The sequence below is a fragment of the Diceros bicornis genome, chromosome 11, assembly GCF_020826845.1.
Source record: "Diceros bicornis minor isolate mBicDic1 chromosome 11, mDicBic1.mat.cur, whole genome shotgun sequence".
NCBI classification, from domain to species: Eukaryota; Metazoa; Chordata; class Mammalia; order Perissodactyla; family Rhinocerotidae; genus Diceros; species Diceros bicornis.
In genome coordinates, this window is record NC_080750.1 from 16,048,002 (window position 1) to 16,066,197 (window position 18,196).

Sequence of the window (18,196 nt, forward strand, 5' to 3'; positions counted from 1 at the left end):
GATAAATAACAAGTCTGGCTGTAGTGGCCCTCTCTCTCTCTCTCTTTTTTTTTTTTTTTGTAGTTTGATAAATTTTAGAATCCTCTTCAAGAATAGCCAGTACTTATTGAGTGTACAGTGTGCCAGATGCTATGCTAGGCATCAGGGTTATAAAACTAAATACAAAAAGGTCTGTGCCCTTAATGAGTCACAGTCCTGGGGAGACAGAAGTGTAAGTGTTTGTAATAATGTGTAAGGGTTTTGATGTGTTCCTTCTATATCTTGCATACTTGCATAGTAATATAGGAAAGGAAGTAAGAACTATTCTGAAACAGGAAGTAATAGGAAAGGAAGTGATTAAACTTGTCTAGATTAGGAAGGATGACCTATAATTAGGATTTTAGATGATGTAGAGGAAGTTCTTCAGGCAGTCAGGGAGCAGAAGGAGTAGAGATGAGGGTATAGATAATTCTAGGACATAGCACATGCAAGTCATGGATGCAGAAAGCTTACTAGGTACATCTCTAGAATTACAGGTAATTCACTACTTCTGGAGTGTAAAGTGCAAAGGAAATACAAGGTGGAAGGAAGAGATAAGGCTGGAGAGGTAGAGAGATTACGTGCTGAAGTGCCTTATACACTAGGCTGCTATAAGCAGTGGAAAGCCATGAAAAGTTTTAAGAAGAGACACAGTCAGATTTGAATTTGAGAAAGATCGCTCTAGCAGCAGTGTAGAGGATGGATTTGAGGGGGCCAAGACTGGTGGAGATAGAGCAGTTAGAAGGCCACTGTAATAGTTCAAGCAAGTGATGGTGAGAACCTGGCAATAACAGGACAGAGAGGACTAAGCAAAGTGCTAGCACTTGAGAGTGTTTATAGATTAGGAGTAGAGCAGAGGGAAAAGTCAAAGATGGCTCCTAGATTTCTGGTTTGGATGAGAAGGTAGATGAGAAACGGGAAAGAGGAAAAGAGCAAGTTCTGGGAAAAAGTAATACAGGTTCAAATTTAGACCTATCTGGTTTGAGTTGCCTAAGAGAAATTCAGGGAAGATGTTCACTACATAGTTGGAATTATGATTCTGGAGCTTAGAGGAGAGGTCTGTGTTGATATATAGACTTGGGTGTTATTAGCATATAGACAGTAATCAGGGGAATGGATGAGGTCTCCTAGGCATAAAATGTAGCCCTAAAAGATTGAATACTTCGGACTTTGACTTCTTCCACTGTTCTTGTGTTTTTTTCCTACCAGTCTGTTGTCAGTTCCAGGGAAGATATAATACTTTGGGTTTCTATGTCTGTCTGAATCTAGCTCAGTGAGTGACTTGAGATTGTTACCATGTGGTTTTCCACTTACTGAGATTAGAAGACCCAGTGACCTGATGATCATGGTGGCCCTATCAGATAGTCATTGGAGGGGATATTTATTTCGAGAACATAGTCTGGAATATAGGTTCATCTGTCATGATAAAAACTTCTATTGTTGTCAAAGGTGATGAAAACAGAAGCTACTCTACTTTAAAGTGCATCTCTGAAACTAGTGGGGTTCATAAAAGAGTAGATGAATTTAAGACAATAGACCTGAAAACTGAACTGTCTTTTTCTTACAGAATTCTCTACAAGTTAGAATTCAAAGAATTCTGACCTCTTCTCTTGGTATAAAGGCATTAAGCTTCCCAAACTGTTGATTCCATACCACCAGAAGCATAAAGTGCTCTAAAGTGTTTTCTAGTTTCTTCCTTAGCTGAGCAGGACCTTTCACAAAATTAAGGTCATAGGATTTTATTTAATCTTAAATGGGTTTCTGTCTCCTTGGACGTGTGTTAATTCTTCCTGATACAACAGATTTCCTTCAAGTTGATGCAATAAGAGTTAATTTAGCAATGCTTAGAAATTTATCACAAACTCTCTGTAGAGACAAAGCCACAGCTGTTATGCATAAATGGAAAATTCAGGATTTATCAGTTTCCTTTGAGAAATGGCACCAGCCAAGATCCAGTTGCCAGCTCCCATCAGAGGATCTATTCCTGCCAAGTTCACGAGTTACTCTCTAGTCTTACCACTCAATTTGTGTGGCTTGCTGCCTTGCCTTTTCAGCAGCAGTCCTATCTCTTTCAAATTAGTCTGGGTGGGCTATGTGAATTTTCAGATGAGAAAGTAAGCACCCCTACTCCAAAACCAAGGAGGTGGTGTTGGTGGTTCAGTAAGTGGCATATTTCTTTCGGAGTCAGATCCATAGGCATTGAGCTGTCAACAAGCAACTTTTAGGCAAGAAATTAGAATTCTTGACCCTTCACTATTAATGTCATCTGTGCCAACATTTAATGGACTAAGATGAATCACTGATGGTGAAAGATACCATAGCCAGGGATGTCAGCAGAGACCTCACTCAGGTGACAATGGGAAGGGACAGCTGGCATATTAAAAAGGAACCAAAAGAAAAAAAACAAAAATAGCAACTTTTGGTATAAGACCAGTGTTGTCACCAATAGCCATCATTTGGGGATGCAGGTGCTCCTCATAACCTGGAGAAACTGGAGTTTATGACCTTGCAGATGCCAAAGGCATAATTCTTCTCACTCTTCTACCTGGGGCCCCATTTCAGGCTGCTGTGTTATGGCACATCCCTGGGTTCTTCTGCATTTTACCCTGTTCGTGATTCCTGCAGTGATTTGTAAAACATTCTAGTTTCCCCTCAGAAAGAAGAGTACTCTGGATACATAAAACATTTTGGTTTCTAAGAGTCATGTTAGGTTGATTACTACCAGTTGAGAGTATGAAAAAAGAATAAGTTGTGTGCCATTTTTTTCTCCAACACCTTCACATATTAATGGCATGAATGCATTCATGCTAAGGATTTCTCACTGTTTTGACAACATTTCTTAAGAATCTTTTCCCCCTTTTTGAAGCTAGAAAATACAAAAGTTCAAAGAGTAACTATATTTAACTGCCAAAGCCTATATTTGGAGGCTGAAGTCGAGTAGTTCTTTAATACACAACAGACGCCTTATTCCATTCCATTGCTGGATAAATTTTGTTGCTATGAGCAACGGAGGCCCAGAATAAATATTAGGATTTACGATTTCTTAAGTGTTCACAAAATTGTAGATTTTTAAAAAATTGCATGTAGTGAGGTTAACTGTAGTTTTAAATTTAAATCACCAAACAACCTCAAAGTTTGCCTGGTCTTCATCTGCTAGAAAGTTGCACATTGTTTTCTATATAATGCTATAGATTGTAATAACCTGAAAAAAATATCCCAGTAAGTATAAGAATGTGTGAGACTTGTGTTGATGCATAATAGTGAAATATGAAAAAATTATTTATATTCTCTGAAGATATACATTTAATTACTATAAAAGTAAAATTCTTTTTTACCTATAGAATAACTTTCTTAGTTGAGGGGCCTTAACAATGAAATGAAACTTACACATGTAGTAAAGTAGGGAAAATGCATTTTTGAGGGCTCAATTATCCAGACTGACAATATATACTGATCAAATTTGTCAGAAAAATGCAGTAATTAAAGAGGAATGTATATCTTTTTTTGTGTGTGTGTGAGGAAGGATTGGCCCTGAGCTAGCATCTGCCAATCCTCCTCTTTTTTTGCTGAGGAAGACTGGCCCTGGGCTAACATCCATGCCCATCTTCCTCCACTTTATATGGGACGCCCTCACAGCATGGCTCGACAAGTGGTGCATCGGTGCGCGCCCCCGGGATCCGAACCAGTGAACCCTGGGCCGCCGCAGCAGAACGCGCGCACTTAACCGCTTGCACCACTGGGCCGGCCCCTGTATATCCTTTTTAAGAGATAACATACTAGATTAAATGCAAAGGTTACTGCTTTTGAAGAAGAATTATTGCTTCTTTTAGAAACTAATCTTACAAAATTTTACACAACCTATATATGTATATATTACAAGATTAAGATGAAATTTACTTTTAACTTTTCACAATTTGTGTGTTTTATTTTGTTCTGAAATAGTCAGTGCTGGTACTTACATCATGTCTGTTTTTAATTCTCAGAAGTGGTGTAATCAGAAGCATTTTTGGATTCATGTTGAGCAAACTCCCTTATAAGCCAAAACTACAAAATCAAAGTACTGTAAAAGAATAAACAATCCAAAAAACAGACCATGGGGAAATGGCCGTAACGTTCAAATCTAACATTCAGCTGTGGACGAGAACTGTGAGGCCAGTGCCTAAGGAGAGGAGATGGGGCAGGGGAAGAAAACTTTCTCTAGTTCTTATTTCTCTTCTTATTGTGTGGCAAGGCTTAAAGATTGTTTTAAAGGCTTTAAAGGCTTAAAAAACTATTAAAGATTGGGAGGGATCTTAAAGATCATCTAATCCAATCTTATTTTACAGATGAGGAAAGTAAAGCTCAGAGAAGTTAAGTGACTCACTCAAAGATATAAGTTAGTTAGGGATCAAGGCAAGACCAGAACCCAGGTTTCCTGGCCTGTCAAAGATCCTCACAGATGTTGTTAGGTAGGATAGTCAAACTTTTGGAAAGGGCCATCTGATTCAGTTTCCTCAGGGACTAAATAGTCCATGAATTCATAGTTTATATTTCAATTCTTAGTCTAAATTTTCCTTGATCTTAGTCCTCCAGTTCTTATTTAGATTTTGCAATGTCATTGAATTGTATTTTTACTGTAGGCTATCTAAAACAGTTCCATTTGTTCATTAATTTAGTAAATATTTATCGATCACTTACTATGTGCCAGGCACTGATACAGCAATGGACACAACAGAAGAAAATCCTCACCCACATGGCATTTATTGTTTGGTGAAATAAAGTGGATATGTATATATAAATAAATAATCTGTATTTGGATGCGGGAGAGCACAAGAATGAATGAGATGCTTTTATTCTTCATAGTATAACTAGAGTTACTAAATTCAGTTACTTGAGAAATTCTTTTTGTGGTAGTACTTGTAGCCCTAGGGTCAGGATTTTTTTTTTAATAAATTTTGATTTTAGAATAGTATTAGGTTTACAGAAAAGTTGTGAAGATTGTACAGAGTTTCTATATACTCCACACCCAGTTTCTCCTATTGTTAACATCTTACGTGAGTATGGTACACTTCTCACAACTAATGAACCAATATTGATACATCATTATTAGGTAAAGTCTATACTTTATTCATATTTCCTTAGTTTTTACCTAATGTCCTTTTTCTGTTTCAGGATCCCATTCAGGATACTACATTTAGTCATCATGTCTCCTTAGTCTCCTCTAGACTGTGACAGTTCCTTAGACTTTCCCTTTTTTTGATTACTTTGACAGTTTGAGGAGTACTGCTCAGGTATTTTTTAGAATGTCCTTTCGTTTGGGTTTGCCTGATGTTTTTCTCATGGTTAGACAGGGGTTATGGGTGTTTGGGAGGTGGAACACAGAAGTAAAGTACTGTCTTCATCACATCATATAAAGGAACATGCTGTCTGCATGACTTATCACTCATGATGTCAACCTTGATCACCTGGCTGAGGTAGTGTTTGTCTCCACTGTAAAGTTACTCTTTTCCCCCCCTTTCCATACAGTATTCTTTGGAAGGAAGTCACTATACACAGTCCACATTTAAGGGATGGGGGTTATGCTTGAGGGGGGAGTATCCACATAAATTATTTGGAATTCTTTTGCAGGAGAAATCTGTCTATTCTCCATTTGGTTATTCAGTCATTTATATCAGTGTATACTCATGGATATTTATTTTATACTTGAGTTATAATCCAATACTGTGTTATTTATTTGGTTGTTCAAAATTGTTTCACCTTTGGCCATTGGGAGCTTTTCCAGTTGGCTCCTGTGCTCTTTGACATACCCTCATCAATGTGGGGTTTTTTTGAGCACTTCCTTACTTTATGGCCTACAAGATGCTCCAGGCTCATCTTGTATATTCTCTACTTTAGCCTAGAATGATCCATTTCTCTAAAGAGCCTTGGTTCCTTTTATTGGAAAATGATATTAGAAACCAAGATCGGATGCTGAGTCTGCTTGTTGCTACTGAGGTGTCTTTGATTCTAGGCCCTCTCACCTGACAGAATATAGGCATATACTAAACTGGGTATATATACCTATCTATAAATATTTCTATATTTAACCTTCTGTATCTATATTAAGCTAAACATGAGTATGGAGTATGACCTTCTGTATCTATATTAACCTTATGTATATTCTGTATCTATATTAACCTTCTCTATCTATATTAAGCTAAACATGAGTATGGACCTACTAATGTAGGTTCCAACTCTAATCCACCAGTATCACATGAATCTTTTTAGCCTTCCCCTCTTGCTTGTCTGTAACCTCCCAAGCCAACAGTGAGAAATCTGGTTCCCACCCTCTCCTAGGATCAGTTTTTCAATAGGTTAAAAAGCTCACATCATTTACTTTCTTTTTGAAATTTCAAAGTCAATTAAATAGCTAGAGAAAAATCAAACTATTTAAAATATTGATTATGCTTTTTCAGACGTTATTTGATTCTTTCCTATTCAGATACTTCTACAAGGAGTCAAATTCCCAGCACCAACTTTGAAATCATTAGCATCACTGTTATCACTATCAACAAATGGTTATTGGACCCCTATGTAAGCTAAGCTCATCCATGTGGATAGCCCTTCAGGGAAGTCGTGAGGTGTGCCACATCACTAACACATGACAGATTTATAGCACTCTCATACATGTACACCTACATTCGTTTTTTAGATTCCATACCTTGTAGAATTGAGAATAATGGCTTATTGGAATTATTGTAATTTAACACACTTTCTAGCATTCCAGATAAATTCCAGTACTTTTCAACTTCCAATTCTGTGGTTATTAGCATTAGCAAGAGGGAAAGAAGGTTAAGTGATTTGTCTATTGCATAGTATATGCTCAATAAATACTTATTATCTCCATTAGGATGTCGAATATTCAGCTCAAATTCAACATGTCCAAAACTGAATTCCTAATCTTTCCCTATAAAACCTGTTCCCACTCATAGCCTTCCCCATCGCAGATGATGGCAAGTCCCTCATTCTAGACCATAAACTTCAGTGCCATCATTTTCCTCAATTTTTCTCACACTGCACATCCAATCTGTCAGGAAACCCTGTTGACTCTGCCTTCAAAACATATCCAGAAGCAGACAGCTTCTTATTATCTCTACTGCCACCACTATGGTCTGGGCCTCCACTCTCCCTGCCTAGGTTACTAGGCAAGCCTCTAACTGGTCTCTCTGCATCTGCCTTTGGCCCAATGTAGTCTTGGCAGCCAGACTAATCCTGGATAAATATGTCAGATCATGCCACTTTTCTGCTCAAAAGCCTACAACGGTTCTCCATTTTCTTAGAGTAGGAGCCAAAATATTTACAATAGCCTACACATCTCTCATCCCATTATGTCTCTGACCTCATGTCTTACTACTCTGCAACTTCAAGCCCTCTGCTTCATCCACGCGGGCCTCCTTGCTGCCCCTCACACACTCGAGGCATGATTCTGTTGTAGGGCTTTTGCCTTGGCTGTTCTTTCTGCTTGGAGTGCTGTCCTCTGATATCTGGATGGTTAACTCCTTCATCTTCTTTAAGTATTTGCTCAAATGTCACTTTCTCAATGGAGCCTACTGTGACTATGCTATTTAATATTGCAACCTAATCTCTACCCCCACAACTCCCAACCCCTCTTATCCTACTCAGCTTTACTTTTTTTCATAGGATTTATCATATTTTAGCATATAATATAATTTACTCAGTTATGCTTATTGCTTACAGTGTGTCTCCCCCAGCTGGAATTTGAGTGGTACAAAGGCAGGGATCCTTATTCAGTTTTGTTCATTGATGTATCCCAGTGCCTAGAAAAAAATATATATCTGTTAACTGAATAAATGCATTATTTGAACTGTGTGCTATTCTGTATCCCCAAATTACTCTTAAATTAAAATATAAAACAAAATAAAGGAAAATTTAACTTGATGAAAAGGTGTCAGATAGATACATGGGCAAAGGGTGTTTGCAACCTGAAACATTACTAAGAGCATTGAATTCTAAAACTCAGATTATGATAATTATGTCACAGGATTGTTGTGATATTTAAATAAAATGATATACCTGAAAGCAGTCAGTAACCATGAATTAAGGGATTTCCCAGCTCATGGGCCTTTAGAAAATATGGCCTTGAAGGCAAAGTACAGGGTACAAGTTGCTATAAGCCCTTCAAAACTGCTTATCCACTTCCTCCGTGATATCGTTCCTCTGAAGACCCCCTTTTCTCTTCAGTTTGAAATGGTGAGCAGTTAAACAGTGAGAATAGGAAAAAAGCTCTGTAAATATGTTTATAAAAATAAAAATTATATTGCATCCATTTTTAACAGGAACATTTGAGATCACAGCCACTGAAGATGATTTGTAAACTTAGAATGGACAGAATTGAAAATTGTATGTACTCTGGGCTGTTAAATGCCTGCTTGTCTTGAGAACTGAATTTTGGCCCTACTCTCCATTAAAAAAATAATGCAGTTTGTTTTCAAGTGTAAACAGTTGTTTAGTAAATTTACATGGTGAACATTCAGCACAGATGCAAGTATTCCTTTCCTCCCCTCTGTTTTTGTAAAGGTACAAGTAACCACTGTAAAAAAAAAAATACAATTTGTGGGTTCCATGATGTATTATCCATTTAATCCCTGGTACTGTTTCTTTTCTCTGAAATATTAGGAACTGGCTGAGAAGGCAATTATTATTGGCATGGTACGTATCCCAGTAGGCAGAGTATTTATTGTAGGGAGTGCCAGCCAGCAAGGTGGGGCACCCTGGAAGCTGACAGAAGACGAAAAAATGAGCATATCAATATCTTGAATGATGACTGAGCAATGTGGTTTAGGTCTGCCTTTGGGGAATTAGCCTGTGGAACAAACATGGTGACGTTTCATGTTATCTCTAGGATTACTATGACTTTTCCTTTCACTCTTTACTTCCCCTCCACTTCTACCCCTGATCTTAAACCTAAAATAGGGAAAGAGGAAGATTTTTATCATTGGCACTGAAAAATGACAAAATAAAGTAACACAGGTTAACTTCAGTTAACACAAGAAGTGTACTAAATTTCACCAAAGGTAGAGTGAAATATTGGATATGGAATATCCACATTGCTCTAGGTAGAAGTGTTCACTGTTACCACATTTGGATCTTTATGAACACCACAAGACAGTCCTGTGTATCACAGAGCTGGGTCCTTGTGCAATGTATGCTTCTCTGTAAGGCTACCAGTGATTTATTTGCATCAGAAAGACTTAACTTGCTTTATTAGTAATTTGTTGCAAAAAATGGGCAAATTAGATAAGTTGGTATTTCAGTTTTTAAAAGTTCAGTTAACAGTGGTCAAAACATTAAAGCCAAGTAAATATCCAGTAAAATTCTTATCCCCAGAAGCAGATTACAGGCTCTAATACCACACCCTTACTTTAGATGACTAGATGCACGTTATTCACTTTTAGGTCTTTCTAAGTCCTTTACTTTTCATCTTGGTTATTATGCCAGCTCTTTCAGTATTTTGCTTATTGATCTATGTTTTTCTTAGTTTGTGCCATTGTTTAGTTTGTCTTGGAACCAAAGAAATCTGGGAAAAGATTCAAGTGTTTCGAATGGGGGTTTTCCCAAACCTGAACTAAATATATAGAAATAAGCTGGAATCTGGTACACTCATTAATACAAAACCATGGCTTTATGTCATATATCTATGTATACATGTTGTATTTATATGTAGAGATAAATGTGTAAATTTATATGATTTTCTATATGAGTTTATCATTCTATCATCTATCTTTCTATATATATATAATTGTAATATAAAAAATAAATGATTTTTCCTTTCTTCCCTTAAAGTGAATAAATCATTTGTTGATTTTTTTCCCCTAGAGGTCAATAAGTATCATCAGCGTGAAGTTGATTATTGAACATTTACCTGGAATAATGTGGCAGCCTAATAGACTCCATTACTTGGAATAGTATTTCCAGGTCTAACTATTTGTAAAGCTAGCTATTTCCACCCTTCCTGATCAATAGTTTAATTGAAATAAAAAGGCAGAGTAGTTTCCTCTCCCATAAGAAAGAGACTGCCAGAAATCAACATGGTCTACATTACTGATTCCTCATTATTAGTGTTTTGAGAATGCTAATCATTTATAATGTTCCAATACAATTTTTTGTCATTATATACACTAGCTATTTTCTGTACAGTAAACTATTCTTTTTATAGATGTTAGAAATGTCAGCCACTAGAAAAAAATTGTTATAATTTAAGGAATTCTGTTTCTGTGAGTAAAGTATTAATAAAACCCTTCTGCTTTATGGGAAGATTACCCCTGGGTTACCCTTCCAGCAGTTTCACTGGAACCCTGAAAAAGTAAAAATGACCCGATTGGTAACCTGCCTCTGGATGGGAGGAGTTTGGATGGACCATAAATACCTAACTAGAAGCCACAGCTTTGGGTTTCCCTAAATGTAGTGAGCTTCTTGTTACTGGGTATATCCCACTTTGTGGGGACCCCCGAAAGCTATGTTCATGGGATGTTTCAAGTCTGAGCCAGTGTGGTTCCTATACCATCTGTGTGCTCTCACTGCCCAACACCTTACTTGTCCCTTGTGGGGGCTGGAGAATGGTCCTTGGATTCTTCCTCTGCAGAGATGTGCTTGAAGATGTCCTGCTGACATGCTGTGTTCCTGTCCTGCATCCTTCTGCAGAGCTAGATTATGTCAGATTTTGGCCTATTGAATCTTGCTAACATTATTATTATTTTGGTGTGGAAGATGATGATGATGATGATTATTTAGGTGAGGCAGATTAGCCCTGAGCTAACATCTGTTGCCAATTTTCCTCTTTTTTCTGAGGAAGATTGGCCCTGGGCTAACATCTGTGCCCATCCTCCTCTACTTTATATGTGGGATGCCTGCCACAGTGTGGCTTGATAAGTGGTGTGCAGGTCCACACCCAGGATCTGAACCTGCAAACCCCGGGCCACTGAAGCAGAGCCCGCGAACTTAACCACTATATCACTGGGCTGGCCCATGTTGAATCTTGCTAGTTTGATTATCCTGCTGAACCCAAGAGCCTGCTGCTGGTTGAGCAGAATGGGCAGTGTACTGTCATAAGTATTTAATATGAGAAGTGTAATAATAATAAAAACAACAACAACTACTAATTCTTCCTTTATTTTTCAGAAATGTGTTACGGACGAGTGTTTCTTTTTTGAACGATTGGAATCTAATAACTACAATACTTACCGGTCAAGGAAATACTCCAGTTGGTATGTGGCCCTGAAACGAACTGGGCAGTATAAACCTGGACCCAAAACAGGACCTGGGCAGAAAGCTATACTTTTTCTTCCAATGTCTGCTAAGAGCTGATCTTAATGGCAGCATCTAATCTCATTTTACGTGAAAGAAGAGGTATATTTTAGAAGTTTGTTAATGAAAGAAAAAGAAAAATGTGCACAGCTATCTGCTCAGTTTGGATAACTCGTCAGATAACCTTTTATCTAATAGTAAAATATTTAACCGTTGCCTTAGTAAAAAAAAAACAAAAATTCCTGGAAAATGTATAGAATTCCACTTTTTATATAGCATTTGCCTTAATCCAGTGAAGCTTACTTAGAGCTACAATCTTTTTTATAAATTTGCTTCATTTGAAAAGAGGCTTTTAAAATGTACACACTTACAAACAAGTTTCTTCATGGAAATCATACACATTAGAAAATTAAAGTCAGACATTAGTTAACCCAAAATGTCCACTTCTTCTTGTAATATGGTATGCATTAATCTACATGTACAATTTACCTAAATTTTCTTAAACCTGTAAATATGAATTTAATCCATCCCTGTCATAGTTTTGTAGTTGTCTGGCAGTTCCTTGTGATAGAGTTTATAGAACAAGCCTGTGTAAACTGCCGGAAGTTCTTCCATGGTCAGATCAATCTTGTCAAACCCTTCTCTGTACCCATACAGCAGCAGTCTAGCAACTCTGCTGGTGATGGGAGTCGTATTTTCAGTCTTGACCAGGTCATTGAGATCCATCCACTCACATCGTAAGCATTCATGCTGGCAAAAATTTATGGTGAATGAACATGGCTGTAAGCGGCAGACGATATACATATCTGACTTCCCGAAAGCTCCAGGATTGGTGTGCTGTTGCCGAATACTGAGGAGGGATCTGAATTCTGCTTTTATACCAGTCTCTTCAAAAACTTCCCGAACTGCTGTCTCTCCTACATAAAAGAAAGATGTACAAATCAATAAGGATCACATTCTTAGAAATTTAATCATCAAAGATTTTCAGATGAAGTTAGCATTATCTAAAGGTTCAAAAGCAAAACTTCACCCTAGGAAAGTGAAGTTTTCCATATAAACTCTTTGCCTTCTGGACATCCTGAGATACCAAAGTATTTTCTTACCACTGTACCTCTAAGAAGCTTTTGAAATACTGAATATTTTTTTGGCTGCTATTGGCAGGCTTACCCACCTGTATATTTTTGGGGTCTCATATTCTTAACCTCTTCCTGCTTTATTTCTCAAAAGGTGAAAACATAGGTTGCAAAGCTGCAGTTAATATTCCTACGTATGTCTTCATTATTATCCTGTGCCTGCTCATCCATCAGAACTGCCTAAGTGTACATAAGTCAGTATTGAGAAAAAGTGATCCATTCTTCCTTATAGAAGTCTGCAGAGCTGCAGAATGTATTGAACTACGAACTGATTCAAATCTCTCCTGGTGATGTTGGGTGCGACTGTCAAGCCTTTCAAGTCATAGAGCAGATTCCTTTATAACCATTTTGTTATGCTCCTCTAGTTATCCTGTCAGTGGAATCCCACTATGGTAATTTTGGGCTTTTTTTTTTGGTTTCTTGAGATTCCAAAGAACTTGGATTTATTCCTCCAACACCAAAATGCTGTAGTCATTTCATCAGATGTTTTAAAGAAACTTAGAATATACAGTCATGCGTCGCTTAACAACAGCAATATGTTCTGAGAAATGCATCGTTAGGCAATTTTGTTGTTGTGTGAACATCATAGAGTGTACTTACACAAATCTAGATGGTATAGCCCACTACACACCTTAGCTATATGATACCAATCTTATGGGACCACCGTCATAGATGCAGTCTGTTGTTGACCGAAAAGTCATTATGCGGTGCATGACTGTACAGATTTTTATACTACAAGGGTTTTCACATTTTATAAGGTTGATTTTTTCAATGATATGCAAGTTTCTGGGGCAGGATTTTTATTGCCATTAACATATTTTTGTGGCTGCTTTTTTAAATATCCAGATGAAACCCCTAAATGGGCTTTCTCTAATTTTGTGTTGCTCTGTCATTGTCTCTCAAAGGGTTTATGAGAAGCCCTTAAAAAAGCTGTGTTCCTTGCCCAGTTTGCTGGGAAGCTTCACAATTGCCATGGGCATAGATTTTTGTTCAAATACCCTTTAATGCCTCCACTTTCTTGTTTGTCAAGTAGTAAATTATATTTGCCTTCTCACTAGTCCTACTGGTGAAGAATAGGCAAGGGAGAGGAAGTCAAGGAAAAATGTCTCAATTCCTGTGTGCTCTGACTATTGACTGTCTTACAGATTCCCTGGATATGCTCTTGTTTTTTTCCTAAGAAACAGCTCTGGAAATATGCACAAGAAGAGTAAAGTGTTCTAAAATATAAGATATTTGTCTGCCATTTTTGAATTATATGCTGACTTCCCTTATAGTTGAAATTTGCCATAGATTAAACATGGTTAGAAATTACATTTTTAAACTAAAAACATAAAAGAAGAATTTATGCTAAGAAAAGGAAAACTTTCCTTAATAAGAAAAATACCTTCAGTCTGGCATACAGTACATGTTTGTTACTAAATTTGTTAAAGATTGTGGCACTAGTCTTAAATTGTACATGTCATCTGCTGATCTTATTTAATATTGTTTAAATGTTTATTTTTATTCTTTAAATGCTTTGAAAAATAACCATGGGGTTATTCCTGTTTAGCTCTTAGTGCTACTAATCATGGGTTCGACATTTAGTTCCTGAGTCTAGCCTGGTTATATGTCATAGAAGCACAGGATGGGGCTAGTGAGTGAACCCGCCCTACTCAGCAGGCACTATAGCAGTTGATTCAAAATCAGAGCTGCCCGGGTAGTTCCATCAGTTTAACTTGAATCAGCATATCATTGACTAGACTAAAAATTGAATGGGCAAATAAGTGATTTTGTATCCACCATATGAGAATCCACCTCAAGATGGAAATCTGTTCCCAAGGATTTTACCATGAATTTAAATTTTTTATCTAGATAAAGTACTTTATTCTGTTATACCTTTATTTTAATGTACTGTAGGCTAAACTGAAATAATAATATTTACTATTTTATAAGTTTGAAAGACATAGGAAAACCAGGAGGGTTTTGTTTTTATTTTTGTTGATTGAGAGATATGTTTAAATATGTCGTAGTGTTTTGTTTAGTTACAGGACAATAATGAAATGGAGTTTATATTTGTTATTTCTATTTTGTAATATTTAATGATAGGATTAGGTTGAAATAAAATAATAGGAAAAATTGTGCAGAATGTGGGTTTTGCTGGTGTTTCCCTCTGACTCTGGTGCACTGATGAGCTCTGATCAGACCCGCTGCTTTCACAGCAGAGGATTCTCTTCCTGTCAGTGGTAATGAGATTTTTTTAGGAAGGCAGCTTCTCCATTTTTAACCCTGTAGATACGTTTGTACTCTTAGGGTTTTATATTATATTAAAGCCTGAGGATTGTATACTATTTTGTATAAGCCCTTCTTAATTTTTTTTAAAACATTCTGGACCATAGTGCTTCATTTACCTAGTATTATCAAAGAATGAAGGATTCCAAACAGATGTGTTTCCCAGTTAACTAGTGTTTACTACTTAAGAGCCAATATGAATGTCTGCACATTTGTGATGGCAGTATTCCTAATGCATATTACATGTTTCCTAAATACAGGGTTTAAAGAAAAGAAAATAAGTTAAATAATTCTTAGATGATTTGGCTTCATCATGAAGAATAATCTATTATTGTACTGTGTTATAAAACAGAAATGCCCTCATATAGACATAGTCTTGCAGACCTCTACTGTCAGTTACCCTTTCTAGCTGCTTTCAGGGTTTTATCAGTTTTAAGGCAAAGCTTTAATTTATACTACTTCTAGGCAGTATGTGAATGCCAATTGCTGCTTATCTCTTAATTCCCCATGGTGGAGGTATATATATGATCTCTAGAGAGGTGGGTTGTTGTGACAACCACAAATACCTTAAAAAAAATAGTGAATTCTTAATTATCTGGACTTGAAGGGTTCTGGAGTACACTTAACCCTAAAATTATACATATTTGGCTTGGAAATGTGTTTCTTCATTTACATTTAAATATATCTGAAATTCAGAAGACCCATAAAAACTCAAAGGAGAAAAGTCAATTGATTTGAGTAGGCAAGACTCAGAAGAAAACACTACACATGCCTTCTCCTGTAGACTGCTTTTTGCCCAGTATGGATTGGGTAAGGATGTAAAACATAAACTTAACTAGTTCACATGCTCTCATATATCACATATGGATAGTGTGAGATAATTAGGTGTTCTAGAATAAATGGCCTTCTCTTTCAGCACTAGCACCACTACAAAATCCTCTTATTTCAGCAGAAGACCTAGCAGAATCTAAGCAAAAGGTCAATAAGAACCTAAAATCAAAATTTGCTATGAATATATCTGAATGTAGTAAATTTACTTATAGGTTGTTAGGAGCTGGCTATATACTGTGTATAGGGCGTTTTAATCTGTGTAACATTTTAAAAAATCAAGTTTCAGGTATATATACATTTTTAAATAAAAGATTTAAAGATGATTTAGGAAATTGCCCCTTCATACAGATGTTAGCTAAAGAGAATAGGGGACATGCATATTGAGGAAAAAGTCACGGAGAAATAATACTGGTATCAAATGCATTATCTATTGATTTATTATGATGGGGACTGCATTTGAACCAATGGTTTAAGGAAGAGGTAGGAAAACTCAGTTTCTATTCTTTGGTCTATTTCCTATAAAATCTGGACATAAAGAATTCTTAGCTCATTTCATATTTCCCTGTCTTAAACACTGAGTTGTTTTAGGGAGTTCTCGCTCATTTGAGAGGTTCTCATATGAGACATTTTACTATGTTTTGGCTTCCTGACTACTCAAAATAAATAGTAGATAAATTTTCATAAAGAGAAGAATTACATCACCACTGCTTCATAATTGACTTTATAAATAATACTTATTTCATTTAAAAGTTACTTTTCATCCTTGTGTGATGAAATGGTCAAGAATTTGTGTTTTCTCATAGTTTAATTCCAACAACAATTTTAGTCATATCCAAAACAACCGTTAATGATAAACTTTACTGATGTATCTCCAAAGCTTCTCATTTTCAAACAAATTAATCTAGAAGCAGTCCTCAACAGAAGAAAAGGTAGTATGCTCCTAATGGTATTATTTGTACTAAAGGAGTAAGTTACAAGTTTTGCTGCTAATTTTATATCAGCCCTGAAGTAACCTCTCTGAAATTTTCTGATTTGGCTGAACCAATTAGAAAATTTAAAATTTTATTCTCAGCTATAGAGCAAGAAAGTAAACACATGAATTTCCTCAACATTTTCAAGCCAATTAAAAATATGTAAGATACATACCGATATCTTCTCCAGGCTCTGACAGGCCTCCTGGAAACTTCCACATATTTTTCAACTGCAGTATAAAGTCAGAAAATAAAGCTAACATAGCTTTTATTCACTAACACAACATATGGAGACTCCAAAAAATCCACCCATAATTGGTGGAGGTGGTTGAGAATTTATTTATTTTTTGGTAATCGCATGCAAATTTTTTTCAGCTTCCTTCCTCCTCCCTTTCTTCTTTTTTGGGGGAACTGGTGACTTATGAAATCTTTTCTCACCTTTTTCTTCAGGAAATAGAAGTGGTTTTGTTTGGTTAATGTGATAAATTTTGTGTGACTGAAACAGTGGAGAGAAACATCTACTGATTTTGTGTAATTTAAAAAATTTTGCTGCTAGTTAACTATTAACAAAAAAATAGAGGAATCTTACAGATGCTGCTATAAATAAGTAGAAAATACAGTATAAATTTAATCACTAAGGTATGCTATTTTTAATTTTCACATTTATTTTCTGTATTGTGTCTAATCAGATATATTAATTTTAAGATTTCTCTTGTTCTGTGTGTTAATGATTTTATGTAAAAATGTAATTGCTTTTCATGGTTAGTGTGAATAAAATTTATTAGTTTAAGTTGTGAGTTTTTTTTTGTGTGTGTATACCATTTCTTTTTTTGGTGGGGAGGGGCAGGTGAGAAGATCTGATCTTGGAATGGGGATAAGTATGGAAAATATTGATTAAATATAATTATGAAATGGCATGGGACAGTATTCTTATGGCTGACATGTTTACTTTTTCCTGTTAGAGTTCTGTTAATATCTATCACCATGATAATGCTGAGGAATGACTGAGAAATTATGACATACTCATGAAGGTGCTGCAGCTTGGAGCCAGTACACCATATACTCTTCATTCATAAAACAAGTTTTATGGACCTTTTACTGGTGTGCTTTGTGACCCACTCATTTCCTGGACGAGTGCTTCTTAGAATGTGTCATTTCCCAACTATGCTAGGTTGGAGACCAGTGGCATGGTTCCCAGAGTTTCCACAGACTGTTGATTATGTGGGTGCAGAATTCAGGCTTTCCACCCTTCCGTGTCTGGCTCAGACTTGAGATTAATTTATAAAGTATATTATGTTTTATTAATGTAGAAATATATCTCTAAGTAATATCTCTACATTAATGCACTGTCTTTGGGGTTCCATTATGAAGTGGTTCCAGAAGCTGTGTTTCTACAGAAACTATGCAGTCTTTTTCCTGATAGGGTATTGGACTTCACCACCATAAATTCTGTTTCTAACGAAACAAATGTTATAATGGGGCAGACAAATGTTTCCCCAAAACAATAAAAGTCAACTTTTAAAATCTTTACCTAGACTAACTATAAATAATTGGAGATTGTTGATTAAATTTGGAGATAGGAACTTAGAAGGGGAAAAATGCTAGATATAAGGATTGAAAACAGCTCACACAAATTTGATTTTGCTTATTTCATAAACTTTAGGTATGGAAAGATTAAGTATATTTTTATGC

The 18,196-nt window shown here is 36.3% G+C and overlaps 2 protein-coding genes across 2 annotated transcripts in view; one reads left to right on the forward strand and one right to left on the reverse strand.

Moving 5' to 3' along the window:
• Positions 1-11,511, forward strand: part of FGF2 (fibroblast growth factor 2) — a 102,213-nt gene extending 90,702 nt beyond the window's left edge. Inside the window, exon 5 of the mRNA XM_058550634.1 lies at positions 11,176-11,511. Coding sequence (XP_058406617.1) covers positions 11,176-11,361 — 186 coding nt within the window. The 3' untranslated portion in view covers positions 11,362-11,511. The remainder of the gene's footprint in view (positions 1-11,175) is intronic.
• Positions 11,512-11,555: 44 nt separating this feature from the next.
• On the reverse strand, positions 11,556-16,993 carry LOC131411304 (nucleoside diphosphate-linked moiety X motif 6-like). Its single transcript, XM_058550016.1, has 2 exons — positions 16,680-16,993; positions 11,556-12,218 (listed from the first exon to the last, which is right to left on the reverse strand). The coding sequence occupies exons 1-2, from the start codon at positions 16,765-16,767 to the stop codon at positions 11,821-11,823; spliced, it is 486 nt and encodes a 161-aa protein (XP_058405999.1). The 5' UTR covers positions 16,768-16,993; the 3' UTR covers positions 11,556-11,820.
• Between the last annotated feature and the right edge of the window lie 1,203 nt (positions 16,994-18,196).